This window comes from Gymnodraco acuticeps, unplaced genomic scaffold (genome assembly GCF_902827175.1).
Source record: "Gymnodraco acuticeps unplaced genomic scaffold, fGymAcu1.1, whole genome shotgun sequence".
NCBI lineage: Eukaryota > Metazoa > Chordata > Actinopteri > Perciformes > Bathydraconidae > Gymnodraco > Gymnodraco acuticeps.
Genome location: NW_022991941.1, coordinates 212052 through 232500, shown reverse-complemented (window position 1 = coordinate 232500; position 20449 = coordinate 212052). Strand labels below are relative to the sequence as shown.

Genomic DNA, 20449 nt, shown 5'->3' with positions numbered 1-20449 from the left:
GTGGGTTTCTTTTTCATCTTCATTGAGCCGTTTGTTGTTTTTTTGTTTCTGCAGTCGTGTTTCCAAACTTTTCAGTCATTTTTGCATCTTCTTGTAATCTTTGTAAGTCACTTTACCTTTTTTGACTCTTAAATCGGTTATTATGCATCTTTTTTCGGTGGTTTAGCTTTCCTCTGTAGTACTTTCACATCTAGTTTGTATTGAGTCTCCCAAGTAGTAGTATTGCTTCTCTTATTGGTCCTTTTCTGTGGTTTGCCTGTCTTTGTAGTCATTTCGTCTTTCCCTTTGGTCGTTTGGCATCAGATTCTAGTCATTTTGTGTTCGATTGTAGTAGTTTTGTGTAGTTTTCGGTTACTCTGCTTCTCTGTCATCTAGATTTTTCTCTCCAACAACAATGTTGACAATCACTCAACAGTAAATGGAGTCCCTTACGCGGGGGACCTGTGAGACCTTGGGCTTCCTTTCCTGTATCATAAACCACATATTCCCAGGAAATCAGGACTTACTGCTCTGGCTCAGCTTCTCTGAGACCTCACCTGTGTTTCCTCTAAGGCCTGCTATGCTCAGAGGACACAGTGTCAGTCATTAACCTGATGACTTTTTAATAGCTGTCTGATTTTACTCTGCCAGAAACTACGTGCCCTTGTGCCGTTCTTTTTTGTTTGTGCTTACACATGATCCTATCCATATCTCACCCTCTGATGTTACTCTGAGGCCAAACTGCATGATCTCTGTGTGTAGCTTGTATTCAGGCCCGTCATGCTTTGCTCTCGTCTGGTGATGACTCAGGGGTGTGTGTGTGTGTGTGTGTGTGTGTGTGTGTGTGTGTGTGTGTGTGTGTGTGTGTGTGTGTGTGTGCTCCCCTCCCCTCCCATCTCCATGCCAGTGAGTGAGATGAGGCCTGACGCGGTGCCCACTCTCCTTCCTCCGGGTGTCAGTCACGTCTGGCCCCTCAGCAGGAGCCCCTCTCTGCTGAGTGTGCTCTTTACTGTAGGTTGAAGGGCTCCATGGGTGGAAGGGGCAGAGCCAAAATACCTAAACTTCCCGCTGAGTGACAAGAGGGAACGAGGCATCATGGGATTGCTGTCTTAAAGGGGCCTTATTATGCTTTTGGGGGGTTTTCCCTTTCCTGTAGTTAGTTATACCAGATATATTGATATTTGAGATTCAGTGCACTATAGTGGTATTGACTGTTCCCATATCTCCCACATACGTTTGTTTAGAAAGATAAAGAAGGTGAAGTGAGAGCACACTGAGTTCAGTCTGAGACTGTTGGCAGGCGGCACAGAAAGATTTAACCCCTGCAGTGTTTCCCCCCCCCGGGACTCTGTGCTGCATGAATACAACCTGCCCTCCATCGCTGTGTGTGTGTGTGTGTGTGTGTGTGTGTGTGTGTGTGTGTGTGTGTGTGTGTGTGTGTGTGTGTGTGTGTGTGTGTGTGTGTGTGTGTGTGTGTGTGTGTGTGTGTGCTGTCATTGGCTCTTGCTAATGGCTCTGCCTGGTCACCACAGCCAGAAAACAACACACTCGTGGTAGATGTTTTTCTAGTTCCCTGCTCGTAAATCTGCTTTTACCTTTGTGAAAAATATTTGCAGGATTACATTGTAGGGAAATTATAGCTTTATTTTAACCAAAAGCATTGATTTACATGTGCCAGTAGAGGACATTAGGTATTAGGTACATTGACTCAATAACTATATACTGTATTTCCATTTAATGCTATAACAAGCAGCACTTTCACTTGTAATGGTGAACATGGCGTCACACTACATCTCAGTGAGCAGACAAGAGAGCTTTTTTAATGGCAGCTGTGTGGAGGTCACACCACATCCCCAGTGACGGAGACTTTACAGAGCAGTAAATCCACACGGGTCGTCCTGTGCAGGTGCTGGAGAGAAAAGGGCATTCTCACCAGTGAAAGTCAAATTTAGAAAGAGAGATTTTTATTCTCACATTCGTATCTGTCTGGCTCAGGTCCAGGAGACAAGCTTCTGCCAACAAGTGCATACCAGCGACATGGCTGAGGATTCTCCACTTACTGTTATATCACAAGCTTTGATTGACGCATTCATGATAACTCAAGCTCAACTCAATAGAGGTAATTAGCTAAACTAATGAAGTAGCTTCCTCTTGGTCCGAGCAATAATCCTGTGCATCATCCATCAAAACTGGATTAGTGCTAAACTAGTTTCCAAGTTTGAAACCTCGATTTTGAATGAAGGCATTGCCATCAGACATGTTTTTTTGTGTCATTATCTTCCCAAAATGCATCTGCCCTCCAAAGTTGTTCAAATATGATGTCTGACACTCTTGAGTGACCACCAGTTAATCAATGTTTTACAGGGCCAAGTAGAATAATTTAGATTAGATTAACTTTATATATTACATTAAAAAACTAAAAGAGTAAATATATATACGAAAACTGTAGAATATAGTATGTAAACGTATCGACAGTTAAAGATATCTACAGAGTATCTCTATCCAACACACAATGGAAGATTTTCTCAATAGACGATTGCCTTCTTCGAAATTCTGCAACATATAAGATTTATAAAACAGTTTCAGTGTGCAACAGGTCCTCCACATTAGAAGAGGATCGCCTCACATATTGTGTTTGACAGATTAAATGCTGTGTGAATAGAGAGCTTTGATTGAAGCCTGTTTAAATGACACCTCTTGGCAGTAATCCCCCCGCTGCGTGTTTGTCACGGGTCAGGCCAAATATGAATAATGTATTAGGAGACATCTGACTGAGAGGCTGGTTAAAGGTGGCGCTCCGTCTAATGACAGCAAACAAGCTCTCTGCCTGACATTTGGGAGGAGAGGGGGGGCAGGGGTAGGTGACGGAATGACAGACAAAGATGGAGCCAGTTGGATGCAGAGTTTAATTGCAAAGTAGGCTACTTGTTTGGCTGCAGTACTGAATGTGATGAAATGTGACTGGATGGCTTGAGCTTTATTGCATATTGTGACAGATGAGGCATGGAAACTGCAACTATTTGATTATGTAGTTTAAAGCATGAAAATAAAGCAGTGATTGAATGATTGAAACCCCTTATTTACCAGTAGTAGGGTGATTCTCTGAATCGGGTGCCCTTTGTGTCCCCCAAGCTTACTTCAAAGATTTTAAATGAAAGGAAACTACAACATGTATTTTTAAAGCACTGAATTAAAGGAACAGGGTGTTTTGCATTAGATAGATAGATAGATTCAACTTATTGTCATTACGTAGTACAGGTACTATGTAACGAAACGGTTTCTCTGCATTTGACCCATCCATCCCATCACAATGTAAAACTAAATATATATATTTAGTTTTAGTTTTATAATAATTAGTTGTCTTTGTAGACAACACACATTTTTGTATGTCCTCACTGAGCATCATCACATATTCATTGAATATTAAACAAATAACAATTGCCAATTATACCAACATTTTGATGCTAATATAATCATAATGCGTGTGTACTTTAACTGAGAAAAAGAAATCTGAAAAATGCATGAATTATCTGTGAAATTGCACTATTGACACTCGTCCCCCAGTTTGTTTCAACCCCGTCACGCTATACATTTTACCCCCCTATTAAAATAATGGATAAGTCCATGTGACATCTGCATTGAGGGAGTGACATCACAGAAGTCTATTGAGGAAACTTGTAGTAAATTATTTAGGAAAAATTAAACAATAGTTTTGCAAAATATTACAATTTTATGATGTCCTTAAATTCCATGTGGTGCTGTCTTAGCTAAACAAGGCCTCATGGCTACTTTTTGCCAAAAACTTCAACCCCGTCACATTTTTTCAAGGAAATTCCTAGTAATTATATATATTTTGTGCCTGAGGTGGGAACATTTGTTTTCTCAAAGTTTGAAGTAGTCCACTACCAGATCAAAAATGCAAAAAATGTAGTTTCATTAAAAAAAAAATGTAAAAACCCAAAAGGCACCCGATTCAGAGAATCACCCAGTAGGTTTGTGTTACGAACTCAGACACTTAGGATGTAGGACCCAATTGCAAGACCCGGGAGACAGAGGTAAAGTATTTGTAAGATACTTTATTTTCCAAAACAGCATTGAACAACAAAAAAGGTAACTATCAAATCTCTCGCCGAGATGACAAAAATAGAGAACAAAAAATGAAAGCGCTCACGTAGTGAGGAATCAAACTTTTCAAGAGTACAAGGAGCAAAGACCTGACCATGACAAAAACGAACTGACACTGAACACTGGGAGACAGGGGAATTTAAACACAGGGTAACAAGACACAGGTGGGAATAATCAGGGGCGGGACTGACGCTGATGAGCACAGGAGACACACAAGGGGTGACAGGTGAAAACAATCAGGAAATTAGACACACCAGGGAAACTAACGACAGACAGGAAAACACAGGGAAAAAGTACCAGACAATATACAGGGAGGAAAACATGACAAGGAGAACAGAAAAACACCCACTACCAGACACACAAACTTAAAACCGTGACAGTTTGGCTATAAAATATGTTCAGCTTATTGTTTAAAACGCATGTGACTGAAGATGTTGACCACATAAAAGCACCGGTGTAATGTCATTTACTCAAGAACTGTACTTAAGTAAATCATTTAGGTACTTGTACTTTGCTTTAAAATAAAACAGCGCAGCTATTTTGGGTTTTAGCTTGCTAGCTTCCGACAGATAAACAGCTATGCTAGGCTAAGCTACTTGGCTAACATCATAATCAACAGTTAGCCCTGCTTCTAGCTACAGTTTGTTTTTGTTTTTATTCCGTTTACAATCATAACTGTGGCAGATTTGATTATCACTCAACATTTGTAGTATTTTTTTGAAGTTAGATATCACGAAATTAAACAAAACAGGCTTCTAGTTTCTAGATGAAACCAGCGCCATATAGAGAGAAGAGTTACGACAACGGAAGTCCAAAAACGGTTATCGTCACGTGGTTCATGTAGACGAGGATCGTTCCCCGGAAGTTCATGGTGGGCAATGTGAATGCATTGATAACAGGAGATAGAACTACGATTTTTGGTAATAAGTAGTGAATAAAGGTTTTGATTTGCAATATGTATACAACATATCGATGTGTAGCCTATGTAGTTACATCAGTATTTGAAAAAGTTAAATTTGCTAATATTTGAGGATTAAGATAAAATAAGAAGTACTTTATTGATTCTTTCACACACACATACGGGTATTGGGCCGAGGGCGACACCGTACTTCCGGTATCCGCCATTTCACACGAGGTGCAACCAGAATATCATAGTCTATTGCCTTAATCAATATCTAGTCAACTCTAAAATACCACATATATGCAATGGCATGATAATATTATTGTGACAAGTGGGGTATTCACCTGGTGTTTCCAGAAATTAGACGTAGATACAGCCAAAATCGACCGAAGGCCACTTCCGAGGGTCGTCTTTCCATACATCTGCAGGCAGTCTGTAAGGGCAATCCGACAACCCACACAGCTTTAGTTTACGCTGGTAACGACCTAGAGCACACCCCTCAAGTCCAGAGATGTAATCCGAAGACATGCAGCGATTTCTTCGGTCGTTAATTCAGAAAAAAAACCTAGTGCGCTCTGCCTGGCTACGTTAGCTAGCTGTTTATATTAGCACCTCCAGGATATTTGCACCACCAGGAAAATGGCGTATTTATATATATATATATATGGCACGCGTTGCATTGTGAGTAGCTCGTGACGTCACTGTGTGTGAAAAAATACCAATTTGGGAAATGTTTGCTTTGCAGCAGCAAAAGACAAGGCATTGCACATAAGACAGTTAAAAGACTAGAATTAAACAATCGAAAATGTAAACATCTCAAATAGAAATAAAATAGCAGAAAATAGACATAGTGTGAACAGCTATCTTACCTGTTAACATATACATGTTAGGCTAACGTTGCCTTGGTTAAAGAGCCTGTTGCTGTTGTTTATTGCTTTGAATTGTTTAAAACAAATATTATCTTCTTAAACTTGAATGGTAGTCAGGAGCATCACTTCCTAATGTTTGATATATTTAGAGCAGGGGTGTCAAACTCAAGGCCCGGGGGCCAAATACGGCCCGCGACTTCATTTTATGCGGCCCTCAAGAGCTTGCAAAGAATAGAATACGTTTATTATACAGTTACATGCCACTTTACAGAAGCACATTGCCCATATACTACATGTCCCACAATGCATCTCATTTTGTGACATGCACACTGAAGGGACTTGCAATTGGTTGCAATTATTTTCCCCAAACTTCTGCTTTCAGACTAGTTAATTATGAAGTCATTATACCCTCTCCGATAATAATCAAATTCAGCGGCAATAATGTAATATAATACATAATTTTATATATATTTATATATGTATATTTATATAGCTACAACCGGCCCTTTAAGTGCAACCATAATGCTGATGTGGCCCGCCATGAAATTGAGTTTGACCCCCCTGATTTAGAGGGAGGGAAGGAAGGTTTCAAAATTCAGATTAGATTCATTTCTACATTTTCATGGTGGTTTCAGTAATCCCCTGGTAATTGAGGACATATCATTCTATTATATGGCTCTGGATGAAACTAATTTCGTTAGCCAAACTGTAGCTAACGTTAGCTCGACAATTCTGTCTCTGGCTCGCTTTTAATGTATCCACCTGACAAATATGAACTTAATCTACAATTTAAAGACATTTTGTCTAAATAAATGCACCAAATAACACAGCTATTGATGTTTGAGTATGATAATGCTATTCATTTTATAGAATTTAAGCTTTTGACAGCGTTGTCTTATTTATATCTCCAGAAGCAGATGTCGATTGTTATCGCAAAAGCTGCATAACGTCCGGTTTGCAACTTTTTCTTGATCTGATTAAGGCTGCAGTGTTTTGCCCTTGGGCGACGTCTGTAGCACGGGGAGAGATAACCCGATCTCTTCTCCTGCTCACAGTTTATCAGCTCAAAACTATGAATAAATCTAATACATAATTGAATTCTTCAAACAGGCTATATTTTCAAGGTTAGGCCAAGACGTGAATCCATTTCCCAGCTGTAACAATGAATTTTCATTGATTACGGAATTGGGCAGCAGGGAAAGAGAGAAGAACTAACACTCTTTGTTGTGCTAGAATGGTCCTAAAATGAATTCATATCTTGCCTTTTTATTGCACGTGTCTTGTGCCTCCCATGTTACTGTAAACACTGACAAATAAGTTATGTAGAGAATGTAATCATGGCTCACAGCTTCATCCTCTCCAGCCAAAGCAAGGTTTATATTAGCACTCGTCCTGTGTTGCCTCCAGGAGACGCCTCGAATTATAAACTCCATTAATTGTTTTCAGGGTTAGTTAGTATTTATTCAGCATCGTTTTCCTAATTATTTCTTCGGATGTGTTTTGTCTTGTGCATAATTCCCAGCTCCTCGGGGAGAGTGTAGTTAGTGGGTGTGTGGAGGGAGCCAGCTAATGGGTGGGGGGGACGGCAATGAATACCAATGCTCAGACAAGTCAGTCCTGGCACAGACCAGACACTGTGTTTGTGTTTGTTGTGTGTGCATGTGTGTTGCTCATGCATGAGGGCACATTGTGTGTGTGTGTGTGTGTGTGTGTGTGTGTGTGTGTGTGTGTGTGTGTGTGTGTGTGTGTGTGTGTGTGTGTGTGTGTGTGTGTGTGTGTGTGTGTGTGTGTGTGTGTGTGTGTGTGTGTGTGTGTGTGTGTGTGCGCACGCTCTGTCCCCACTCACATCCCGTCTGGATCGAAACCCTGCCCTTCCTGTGCTAAATTAAACCCACCTTGGGAAGTTGAGGACCTTGCACAGAGTGCTGAGTGTTACACCTTTTGATTTTTCTCGTGTCGTGCGGCCTGCATGTGACTTTGTGCAGTGCAATAACATTCTGAAAATCAAATGATAACGGCTTTAGGATGTATTTATTTAGAATTGATATCAGTGATATTCAGGTCTCTACTTTGAGGTCAAATCAACACAGGTTGCAGAGCCTCTTCAGGCAATGATGGATCCCTTTCTCGTTAGAACATTGGCAGTCTTTTGTCATAACCAAAATAACAACTCATCATATCAAGAAAGTTTGTTTAGACAACTTTATTAATTACAACTTGCAACAATATATCCTTAACATTAAAATAACATAATAATGCAAATGCAGAAATTATAGTTGTATCAAACTGTATTATTCCACTAGGGGTATTTGGGTTGTAGCCAGGTTTTGTGAAAGGAGACAATGAAGTGATAAAAGGAAATGTTTCTTGTACTAATGGCTTCCTATCTGAAACTTTAGCTGATCATATTTCTATATGTCTTAACCTTTTCTCTGTCCTTCTCCCTCCATCATCTGCAGCTCATAGTGGAGAAAACCACAGACTTCCCCTCTGCTGAGTTCTCCCTGGTGGAGGATGTGGCTCTGCACTTCACCTGTTTGATGGACAGGCTGAACGAGCAGCGCCTCTTCCAGCCCGACCTGTGTGACGTTGACATCGTTCTGGTTCGTCAGCACAGCACCTTCCCGGCCCATAAGGGGGTCCTGGCGGCCTACAGCCCTTTCTTCCACTCCCTGTTTGCGCAGAGCAAGCAGCTGCGGCGGGTGGACCTGTCTCTGGACGCCCTGACCTCCCAGGGCCTGCAGCAGATCCTGAACTTCATCTACACCTCCAAGCTGCTGGTGAGCAGCCGCACTGTCCGCGACGTGCTCAACGCCGCCGCCCTGCTGCAGATGAGCGACATTGCGGCCTCCTGTCGCGACCTCATCAGCAGCCACTCGCTGAGAACCACCTGCGCAGACATGGCCAATCAGGAAGGAGCTGGTGTAGCGACGCCCTCCAACCTGCTGTACACGGATATCAAACAGGAGGCAGAGCTGGGGTATAAGAGGGAGGGCAGCTTCTCTGTGAGGGTGGAGGAGGCAGGCAAGACGAAGGTGGAGAGCAATGGAGAGGAGTTGAAGAGCCCAGACAGCCACGCCTCCTTCAACAGAGACCAGATCATTGTTGAAGTCAACCTCAACAACCAGACCCTCAACGTGTCAAAGGGCCCCGAGAGCAAATCAGCAAACATCATTGAGGCCGGCGCCATGTTTAGTTGCTGCCACGACGAGAGAGATTCAGAAGAGGAGAGCGAGGCGGAGAACGACGACACAGTTGGAGAAGAGGAAGATGATGACCTGAGGAGGGGGGAGATGATGGGGCAGAGCAGCGAGGAGGAAGACGAGGAGGAGGAGGAGGATGAGGAAGAGGAGGAGAATACTCTAAACATTCCAGGTTTGGAGCCGCCGGCCCTGATGGCTCGACCTCGCCGGGGAACCAGAGCCTTCGCCATTTCCTGTACAACCACCTCCATGAGGCAGACTCTCACTGAGGCAACGCTGGCCAATCAGAGGCCAGGGAAGAGGATGCTGGATCCAGACGGGCCGGGCCAGAAGGTGAGGCTGGAGGAGAAGCAACACTTCCCCTGTAAGAAATGCCCTCGCGTCTTCAACAACCGCTGGTACCTGGAGAAACACATGAACGTCACTCACAACCGCATGCAGATCTGCAACAACTGCGGGAAACGCTTCCTGCTGGAGAGCGAGCTGCTGCTGCACCAACAGACCGACTGTGAGAAGAGCATCCAGGTAGGACTCAGCAGTGAATTTGTTGAAGGACATCTCACTTTTTCCTAGTATAGGTCTCCCACCAGCAACAGAATCCACAGCCAAATCAATGAATAGGTGGATTTGCTCATGGGGGCCATCTAAAGCCATTAACATTTTGTCCTGTTGAATTACATTTTGGATAGTTTGACACTTTGCAGAGTTTACAATTCTAACTTTTGATGTAGGCAGATAAATATAGGATGCTATTGTAGCGTACTAGCTTAGTTGCACCATCCAATTGTTTACAGACAGTGTCCTTATTCATTATTTCTACTATACCTGTTTAGATTATTTACTTACATTTGTTTCCCTTATTTAGTAAAAATCTGCTGTGTTTAATGATACGATCAATATTATGGATCAAAATGCAAATCCAACATCATCTACTCTCGAGAGTAAAGTCTATATTAGTGTTACTGCGTAAAATATACAGAAATTAACACAGCTTGTCTAATTATGTTGCTTTCATTATTATGGAAGGCACTGTGCCGAATTATGCATTGTTGTTCCACACTTCAGACAGAACCCTATGCCCTTTGTTATAATAGCAGTCACAGCTTGTGTTATTCAGCTCTTAATAAGTACATGCACAGCTGCAATCATGCAAGTGTATTAACGCCGATCAGAGTCAGTAGCTCTCAACTGGCAGTCAGTAATAATAAATTATAATGTATCGAGTACCTCCACTCTACACTCCTGCTGAGGTTTTAGAGATCATTTGCTGCTTTAATCTACTGACTCTAATTACGTTTTTCGGCACAGTGCACGCTCAAGTGTCTTTGCAACTCACGCACCTGCACTAGATCCTCAAAACAGCTCCAATAATAACTTTATTTTGCCTCTTTTTTCCCCATAGTGTGTAACATGTGGCAAGGCCTTCAAGAAGCTGTGGTCGTTACACGAGCACAACAAGATCGTGCACGGCTACGCCGAGAAGAAGTTCTCCTGTGAGATCTGCGAGAAGAAGTTCTACACCATGGCTCACGTCAGGAAGCACATGGTCGGTGAGTGGCAGCCGTCCTGATTGGTCGCTTTGTTCCTCCAGGCTTCCTCTTCCACTGATTGTTGTGCAGAGATTTGTTTTGGGTGTTGCTTTCCTCTTCCACTTTTTTGGGAGATAGGCATCTTATTTTCGTACAATATCGGCTTCCTTAAAGGTTATTACCCGTCCCCTTGTTCTGCATGTAAACGGTCTGCAGAGTCACAAACCCTCAAAGTACACCCTGTAGCGAGTAAAAAGCTATTTTCCATCTTCTCCACCCTCCTGGACCCTCCAAAAGCCCCTCCCCCCTCCTCACTTCTGTCAAGCGACTTTGTTACCCACTTTGAAAAAAAGGTTGATGATATTCGCTCTTCTTTTTCTGACTCACCTTTACTCACCGCTGGGTCACCAGACCCTCCTTTCACCCACACACTGACCTCCTTTTCCCCTCTCTCTCCAAGTGAGGTTCTTACCCTCATTACCTCTGCCTGCCCTACCACCTGTCCTCTGGACCCTATCCCTTCAAACCTCCTTCAGACTATCGCTCCTGATATTCTACCGTTTCTCACCCATTTCATCAACACTTCTCTAACTTCTGGTCACTTTCCAAACAGTCTCAAGGAGGCAAGAGTAAACCCTCTCCTAAAGAAACCCACTCTCAACCCGTCTGATGTTATAAACTACAGGCCTGTCTCTCTACTCCCGTTCCTGTCTAAAACACTTGAACGCGCTGTCTTTAAACAACTCTCCTGTTATCTCAATCAGAACAACCTTCTGGATCCGCACCAGTCTGGTTTCAAGGCAGGTCACTCCACAGAAACTGCTTTCATTGCTGTCACGGAGGAACTGCACACTGCCAAAACTGCATCCCTCTCCTCTGTCATCATCCTGTTGGACCTGTCTGCTGCATTCGACACGGTGAATCATCAGATCCTCCTTCGCACTCTCCAAAAACTTGGAGTTTCAGGCTCTGCACTTTCCCTCCTCACCTCATACCTGAAAGACCGTACCTACAGGGTGACTTGGAGAGGGTCTGAGTCCGACCCTTGTCAATTAACTACAGGGGTCCCTCAGGGCTCTGTTCTTGGTCCCCTCCTCTTCTCCCTGTACACAAACTCGCTCGGATCAGTCATTAGCCCGCATGGTTTTTCTTACCACTGCTACGCTGACGACACCCAATTAATTCTGTCCTATCCCCGCTCAGAGACCCAGGTCGTCGCACGCATCTCTGCTTGTCTAGCTGACATCTCTCAGTGGATGTCTGATCATCACCTCAAGCTCAACCTTGACAAGACTGAGCTGCTCTTCCTTCCGGGAAAAGATTGTCCCACTCTTGACCTAACAATCAACATCGGCACCTCTGTTGTTTCCCCGACTCAGACTGCAAGGAATCTGGGTGTGACCCTAGATAACAAACTGTCCTTCACTGCAAACATCGCTGCTACAACCCGTTGCTGCAGATACACGCTTTACAACATCAGGAAGATACGTCCCCAGCTGACACAGAAAGCGACTCAGGTTCTGGTCCAGGCTCTCGTCATCTCACGCCTAGACTACTGCAACTCCCTCCTGGCTGGTCTACCTGCATGTGCCATCCGACCTCTGCAGCTCATCCAGAATGCAGCGGCTCGTCTGGTCTTCAACCTTCCTAAATTCTCCCACACCACTCCGCTCCTCCGCTCCCTTCACTGGCTTCCGGTAACTGCTAGAATCCACTTCAAGACACTGGTACTTGCTTACCATGCTGCGAATGGATCTGGCCCTTCGTACATCCAGGACATGGTTAAACCGTACACCCCAGCGCGTGCACTACGCTCTGCATCAGCCAAACGACTCGCTGCACCCTCGCTGCGAGGGGGACCCAAGTTCCCATCGGCGAAAACACGTGGGTTTGCTGTCCTGGCTCCAGGATGGTGGAATGAGCTCCCCATTGACATCAGGACGGCAGATAGCTTGCACATCTTCCGGCGCAAACTGAAAACTCATCTCTTTCAACTCCACTTCGAGCGATAGAACTATTAACGAAGCACTTTTATACTAATAAAGGGCTGGCTTTTCTAAAGCCAGTTGAGTAGCACTTGAAATGTTTGGCTCTATGAAACCTGATGTACTTATATGATTCTGTTTTCTTCAAGGTTGTGTCTTCCTGGTCGAATGTACTTATTGTAAGTCGCTTTGGATAAAAGCGTCAGCTAAATGCAATGTAATGTAATGTAAAACTCTAACACAGAAAATACCTGTCTATGCTGCCCCAGAACGCCTCGTTGGACATTTCTCTTTTTCTTCCTGGGTATGGTGACGTGTCCATACCCAAATGGACCCATTGGTGCTAGTGGAGCCTCGTAGCGCGAAACTGTGGCGCGCTTACACTGTAGGTGCGCCGCGTTTTGGGGGTGCGGGTGCTAGTGGAGCCTCGCAGATGGGGGTGCTGCAGCCCCCTCAGCACCCCCCCCTTCCCGCGTCCATTCGCGATGTCTCGCAGACCCCACGCCATTGTAACACATAATCACGGATGTTCCGCTGTAACGGTGGTGGATCAGAACAGAGTGGGTGAGCTGACCAATCAGAGCACAGTGGGCTCACAGGGAGGGGGGGGGGCAGGAGCTCCAACAAGGTGTGTAGGACAGAGAGTGAATACACACACTATACAGAGATGCTGCGTGAGAAACCAATGTGAGTTTGGAACATTGCAAAATATAAATCTATTCTAGTAGACCTCAACAATGAAATGATGATCAGTAGAAATGGCCATGACATGGGACCTTTAATGGAGTAGAGTAGAAGTATAAAGTAAAGTACAAGTACGTCAAAATAGTACTTTGCTACTTTCCACCACTGCGTCATTGTATCTCTATAAGTTTATATACGTCCTGTTTATCCTCCCTACTGACCGAGTGACTTGATCAAAGGAAATCAAAGGCAATAGATTTCTTTACCAGACGAGACACATCCAATACCCTTGGTGTAATTAGCCAATGACAAAGCCCCAGTGTTGTTCTTTAAGTGCTATTTTAGGGTTTGCTTATTTGTCCTATTGAGTGGCTCACTATTGGATACCATTAACTTATTGTGTGTGTGTGTGTGTGTGTGTGTGTGTGTGTGTGTGTGTGTGTGTGTGTGTGTGTGTGTGTGTGTGTGTGTGTGTGTGTGTGTGTGTTCAGCCCATACGAAGGACATGCCGTTCACCTGTGAGACGTGCGGGAAGTCGTTCAAGCGCAGCATGTCCCTGAAGGTTCACTCTCTGCAGCACTCAGGAGAGAAACCCTTCAAGTGTGAGGTTTGAGCTCCTTTATTATCCACTACACTTAACTCACATGAAGAGTTTCACTCGGACCGAGACGTCCACCAGTGTAAAATTCCTGAAATGATTGGTGTCTGGGATATAAATGAAATGAGGCTCTTTATGGCCGTCTCTTGTGAAATACTAAGATCAAGGAATCTGGGAGTGGTAGAGAACCAGGATGAAATGTTTCAATGTGCTTTACAAAAATACATCTCACAGCTAGGATTTGAATTCAATATGATTACCATTTATGGGACCATTTCTGACTTTGTGTAAAAAGTGTTAATTGGGTTTGATTTCAGAACTGCAGCGAGCGCTTCCAGTACAAATACCAGCTGCGCTCCCACATGAGCATCCACATCGGACACAAGCAGTTCATGTGCCAGTGGTGCGGAAAGGACTTCAACATGAAGCAGTACTTCGACGAACACATGAAGACACACACTGGTGAGTCACTTCCTGCAGTACTTCTAAACACTCTTCAAAGTCACAGTGTTAGAGCCAGTATTTTGATTTTATAAGAAAGGTCACCTAATTGTGACGTCTGTAGTCAACGCACTATAAAGGACTACAATTCCCACGGCGCCTGGGCTAAAGCCACAGTGATGGGCAACCTGTTGAGAGACGCTGTCGAGGAACAGTTTTTAACCGCACACGTACATACAAATCGTACATACAAATCGTACAAGTACCCTTTAAGTTACGAAGTTATATAAGCATTATCAAGAAAGAAAGAATACCTAAGTTGTTTGTTATTTTATTTGAGTTTTGCCTATTTTCTTTTGAATATTGTAAAGGCCTATTTTCTTTGTTGCATGTGCAAAAGTTTGTTATGTTATTTTGAGCAAACACATCACAACATCATCTAAACCATCGGAGGCCAAGCAACACTTCAAACTGTGAGTAATTTAAAGGGAAGAAACGAGTTAGAACTGTCTGTTTAAGGCGTGTAGTGGCTTGATGGAAAGACAAGTAGTTAAATACTTGTTGTTATGGTGCAAACAGTTAACTATTTCAGCGTCCAGCAGACACACAGTAACTTTATTTGGAGATGTGTTGCTGGCCATGGAAGTCTCACCCTCTATTAGCTCTGTTTTGGTCTCATCCAACTCCTGAGGGAAATATCTTGCTCCTTGCTGCTTAATGCTCCATTACATTCACCCAGTTGCTAGATCTGTCTAGATTTGGGCAGGTAGTGTTGACACTGACTGCTGTGGCTGAATACAATGCTATTAATTAAAGCCTTAAAGAGTTTCTCTCCCACACACCCCCCTCCCCACTTGACCCTCTGTGTGCAGGAGAGAAGCCGTACATCTGTGAGATCTGCGGGAAGAGCTTCACCAGCCGGCCCAACATGAAGCGCCACCGCCGCACACACACCGGGGAGAAGCCGTACCCCTGCGAGGTGTGTGGTCAACGCTTCCGCTTCTCCAACATGCTCAAGGCCCACCGAGAGAAATGCTTCCGCGTCAGCAACCCCATGGTGAGCGACGGCACCGACCCCCTCGGCCTCCACCAGCCTCTGGCCTCGCCCGACGTGGACTCTTCCGGCTCTGCAACCACACCCTCCGCTGCCTCTAACCCCCTCCATGGCTCCCTGCTGCACTCCATGGGGGGGCTGCCTCCCACCCAGCATTTACCCCCACCGCCTCCCCTGTTTTCAGCCGGTAGGATGAACTCCAACAACTAACAAATCTCTGTAGCATCGAAAGCACTTTTAGTTTTTCTCAGTGCTCTTACAAGGACTCCTGCAGCGGGACAGTGCTGCTCCTCCGTGAAAAACTGGCTACATGGAAACCTCACCTACACCTACACCAATAAGAAATAGCTTTTTTACTCTGTTAAATACAATAGATAACCTCAGAGTCCAGTAGGACGTGTCATCACCGTGCTTCTCCTCTTGAGTTTCTCACCTCTGTTCTGGTTTTATTTTGGATTTTCCACCACACATCTCTCCAGAGCCTTGCACAATGCATTGATTGTAGCATATTTTACAGAGTGGGTGGAGAGAGTACCTAAATCCTCCCTAATGTGTGGGGAGATTTTCTTTTTTTTGTATCGTTCTCTGCCAAGATGTAGCGAGTGGTTCTGGTCCGACCCGGCAATAACCAAATGCTGATTTGTCTCTGAGCGTATACATGTACGGCATTGCCAATAACCAAATCCTGTAAGCTCACCTGCTATAGTTAGATAATGTTATACAGCATTTATAATCGATCCTGCACCTTACATTTAACTCTAGTGATATTTAAAATGTACTCCTAATCGTCTCCCTTTTTATAATTGTGATTGTGTGTAAATCGTGGCACGTTAAGTCAATTTGTAAGGAAGCGAGAGAAGATGTGATGCGTGGAGAGTCCGCAATGGAGTGTGTGGTGTTTGTAAAGGTGTGTGTGAGGAAGACTCGTAAGATGAGGGTAGATCTACATTAAGCTAATCAACGCTTAAGCTTCCACAAAAGCCACAAGTCGGAGTAATTTGTTGAATCTTTTGCTTACATTAAGCAAGCGCTCCTCTCCTGTAGATCTCACTCTGAGACGATATAGCACTTTTCCGTGAGTAAAACCTAATGTAATCATACCTACAGTATATTTGTAGGTTCAAAAAATGCTAACTTACGTTTCCAACTAAACCCAATCTGTGTAATACGTTTGGAGAAAAACGAAAAAGAGTGTAGGTATATTCACAAAACCTGATAGCTCATTAAGTGTGTACATTTCATCATTATGTATATTGTGAAATGATAAACCCCATATTACAATGCCTAAATCTCTCTAAGAGCACTGACATCCAGTACTTTTGGCACAACAGAAAAGGGCTCCTTATAATTACATCTCTATCATAAACAAGTCAATTTTGTATCTGAAGAAGTTGATCAAATTTAGGGACATGTGGTATGCAATAGCCCTCAATCATTTGTGGCTCTGTGTGCACTTTTGACAATTATTTGTCCTAAACCTACTGGAGTAGAACAGAAAGGAATCCCTGTCAGTAAAAATGTCTGTAAGTAAAAGTTTGATATTTTGAGGAATACACACATTTGCTTTCTTGCCAAGATGAGAAGATTGATATGCAGCTACAGCTAGCTGCTGGTTAGCTTAGCCTAGCACAAAGACTGGAAGCTAGCTTGGTTCTGTATGAAGCCTAAAAAAGAAAGAAATCCACCTAAATAGCACCCAAAACTACTACGTCAAATCTGGTTTTGTTTTATATGTGCAAAAAATCAAGGTAAAAACAATAATTTGTGTATCGTTAAAAGTCATTGTGTTTTTAAGCTATCTCCCTGTGAAATCACAAATTGTCATTTTAACACTTTAAGGTTAGCTTTCTTCCTGTTTCCTGTCTTTAAGCTAAGCGATGCTAGGCTAGGCTAAAATCACCGGCAGCTGGCTGGCTGTAGCTAGCTTCATAATTAGCATACAGATATGAGAGTGGTATCTTTGTGCTCTGCTAACTAGCACGAAAGCAACACGCATAATTCTCAAAATTACAAAATATTCCTTTTAAATCTGACATTTCAATCAATTAATGATCCAAAAAGAGTCTGTGCACTATTGATGCACTCCCGTTCACTGTCTGTATAGATAGCCTACTTGTAGTGTAGCCTATAGCATTAACCTGTACATATTGTTACGGTGTGTTTCTCCCCCTGCGATTAATTCCTCGTTTACATTTAGAGAGTCATTTGAATGTGCCCTCACGTGTCTTGGCTGGTACTACGGAAAGTTGGATTTTGTGGATAAGCTTTTTGTAAATGTTTGAAGCTATTCGTTGTTTTATTTAAGAAAATAACGCACCTTTTTGTAGTCTTGGTTCACCCCAGTTACATGTATTTCTTAAACTACCATGGTTAAATGGTAATGGCCACATTGAAAAAGGTACTTTTTATTTTGTTTCTTCATGTGTCTAACACATGTTTTGTACTTTAATTTTGCTGCTTTTGTACAGGGTCCAGTTTGAAACTGCCCTTTAAATGAAAAGTCTAGAGCTGTTTAATTGTTGAATATATTCTAATCTAATTTAGCTTTACTAGACCAAGAGCTCCAGGGTCACAAATGGGCTACAATTTAGACGTTTTGAAGCAGTTTGTCGCCAACATTTTATACCAATCCAAGGATTCATCTTGTCTCTGGTAGATTGACAGAGAAGGCAATGTCACATAATCTGTTGCTCTCTTATGGTATTTTAGTGAACTGCACTCTGTTAGCTCCACTTAGGAAAGAGAAAACATGTACCAAGTATTTCCCTCTTCACTGCTTTGAAAGGCACCAAGAGACAATACTGAGATACTGTGGTTATAGTGTGTGTATTCGCCTTATACTTGGAGGGATTGAATGTTGTTTGTGTGTTATAGATTATGATAGTATCTGATAGTAAAGGAGGAGGGATAGTAGTTAGTTCTACTGATTAATGCACTTTGAATTTGATTGCTACGCTAGCCCATGATGGGAAGATGTTTGCAGATACAAGGTGAACAACAGATACCGGAGCAGAGATGTGTAGTGAAAATATATCTGCCACACATCAGGCTTAATCCAAAGGCAGACATTTTACATTTATCGTTTTTGTAAATGTATGTTTTTGAATAATTTGAAAAAGATCAAGTTCTTTGTATTTTTCTTCAAATATTGATCAGATTGTGGATTGGGTGCAGAAGTGGCAGGGGCCTGTTCGACATCATTGGCTGTTTCTGATTGGCTTGTTCCCCGATTACTACATTTATAAAAAGAAGTTCTGACCAATGTGCGTCTATTTAATAGGCTTTAGTCATATTTCTTTCTATGTGAAATTGTAAAGGAAGTTGTCAGTTGCCAAAATTGATAAATGAGAGAGATATTCATTATTATGAGCACTTTAAACTCCAGTTCCCCTAGTATGTTATTAAGGCTGATGCTGTAGCAGTTATATGACCGGAAATCTGCTGATGGCACTTGTGTTTTTTATATTTCCATGACATAAGGATTATAGGAAATGACAAAAATGCAGTCTGACAGAAACGTGTCCTTGGCCAGTGATACATCCTGTGAACCAACATTGTGTTCAGACCGAGGGGACTTCAGAGGTGTTTGTTCAGACCATAGGGTTCAGACCCTAAAAACCTGTTTGAAGTGAGATGGAAATATAATAACAGCAGCATAAGTGATGATGGGTTTCCAAACCAGCGAAGTATTAATGAATGGATTTTTAATTAGTGAAACAAATTGGGTCATATTTATAATTTTGGAGCTGATTATTTTGTTTTTAAACCCTATAAAACATTTGAAAGTGCAAAAATCTGAATCCACCCTCGGAGGCAGAATTGATTTGTAGATGTCTTGGATGATTTAGCCTTCCCTAAATCCAGACGCAAACGAGACAAAAACATTTAATCGAGCTCTGGATTAAAATCTCCCCCAAATCCTAAAAAGAGTGTAAGTATTTGTTATTTAAAAGTGAAATGGCAGTGAAGCTGAGATATAAGAAACTGAGAAGGGAAACGTTTGCACGGGCAAGGCTTTATATTTGAAGATTAACCAAATTGTCCTTTGCTAAGGCTAGCAGCCAAAGGCTTGTATTAGATCAGGCAGACCTGCCCTTGTCCTTAAAATAGGGTCTAACGGTGATTAAGTGGATGCCTAGACATCACAGTGACGTGCATTCTGCATTGCCCTCGAAGCAAATGTCCATCACGTCATGAAGCATTGAACATGGCAGTCGGTGCAAAGCAGAATGCTAATGGGACGGACACATAGGGTCTCCATTAAAACTTGTGTTTTGGGTGTTTCGCTGCTAGAGCCGAAGTTTGTATCCAGAACGATTTGTATCAAGAACGATTTGTATCCAGAACGATTTGTATCCGTGTCCTTCCTGGAAAATGTTGGGATTCATTTGAGTGGCTTCTAAGGTATTGACGAGAGTGGAGAGAAAGCATTATGTGTAAGAATTCATGTTTTGACGATGAAAAAAGGTTATTTTTTTAAGAAGGATGGGGCCGTTTTTTTTTGTCTTTATTTACCCGTGTTTTGGGGCAATTTCATGGAGCCCCAACACCGACCACACTTCTACATCTGGTCGGTTTTTGGGCTCCATGAAGACTTGAAAACAAGTTTGTGTTACTTTGCATTTGAAAGTTTGGTTGGCTGTTTTAATAAGTTTGTTCGAAGATGTGATAAGAACCACAATGTCAGTCAGTTCAAAGACGTATTCTCCACATACCCTCTACATTTTCCATACTTACTCATACTGCAGCTGTGTTAAATCATAATGTGTACTGTTATTTCTCTACTTTATAATGTAAACACTATGTCTTAGTTAACTGGTGTACAAAGACCATGTGTAGGCAGTAGTCCAGCTATATTAAAATACTAAAACCCGTTCGAGGACAGTAGTGTCTAGAGGTGCTAATAACATTAGACTGTATTTTCTGTCTTTTATTGTATTATTGACTAGTGTTTACTGTCTGTAACACAGCAGAGCGTAATGACATCATTTAAATATTAAACAATATAGATATATTATTGCAAACGGAGACGTGTGCTGTGTTTTTGTTCATGTGTGTTCCTCTTAGATTATGGCTTCCAT

General features: G+C 42.6%; 1 protein-coding gene across 1 annotated transcript in view; it reads left to right on the top strand.

The window, feature by feature from the left end:
- The window catches only part of zbtb47b (zinc finger and BTB domain containing 47b), a 28064-nt gene extending 7668 nt beyond the window's left edge, over positions 1-20396 (top strand). The window contains exons 2-6 of the mRNA XM_034200474.1: positions 8334-9602; positions 10480-10627; positions 13767-13882; positions 14191-14335; positions 15187-20396. Of these exons, the coding sequence (XP_034056365.1) occupies positions 8334-9602; positions 10480-10627; positions 13767-13882; positions 14191-14335; positions 15187-15578 (2070 nt within the window). The 3' untranslated portion in view covers positions 15579-20396. The remainder of the gene's footprint in view (positions 1-8333; positions 9603-10479; positions 10628-13766; positions 13883-14190; positions 14336-15186) is intronic.
- The last annotated feature ends 53 nt before the right edge of the window (positions 20397-20449 follow it).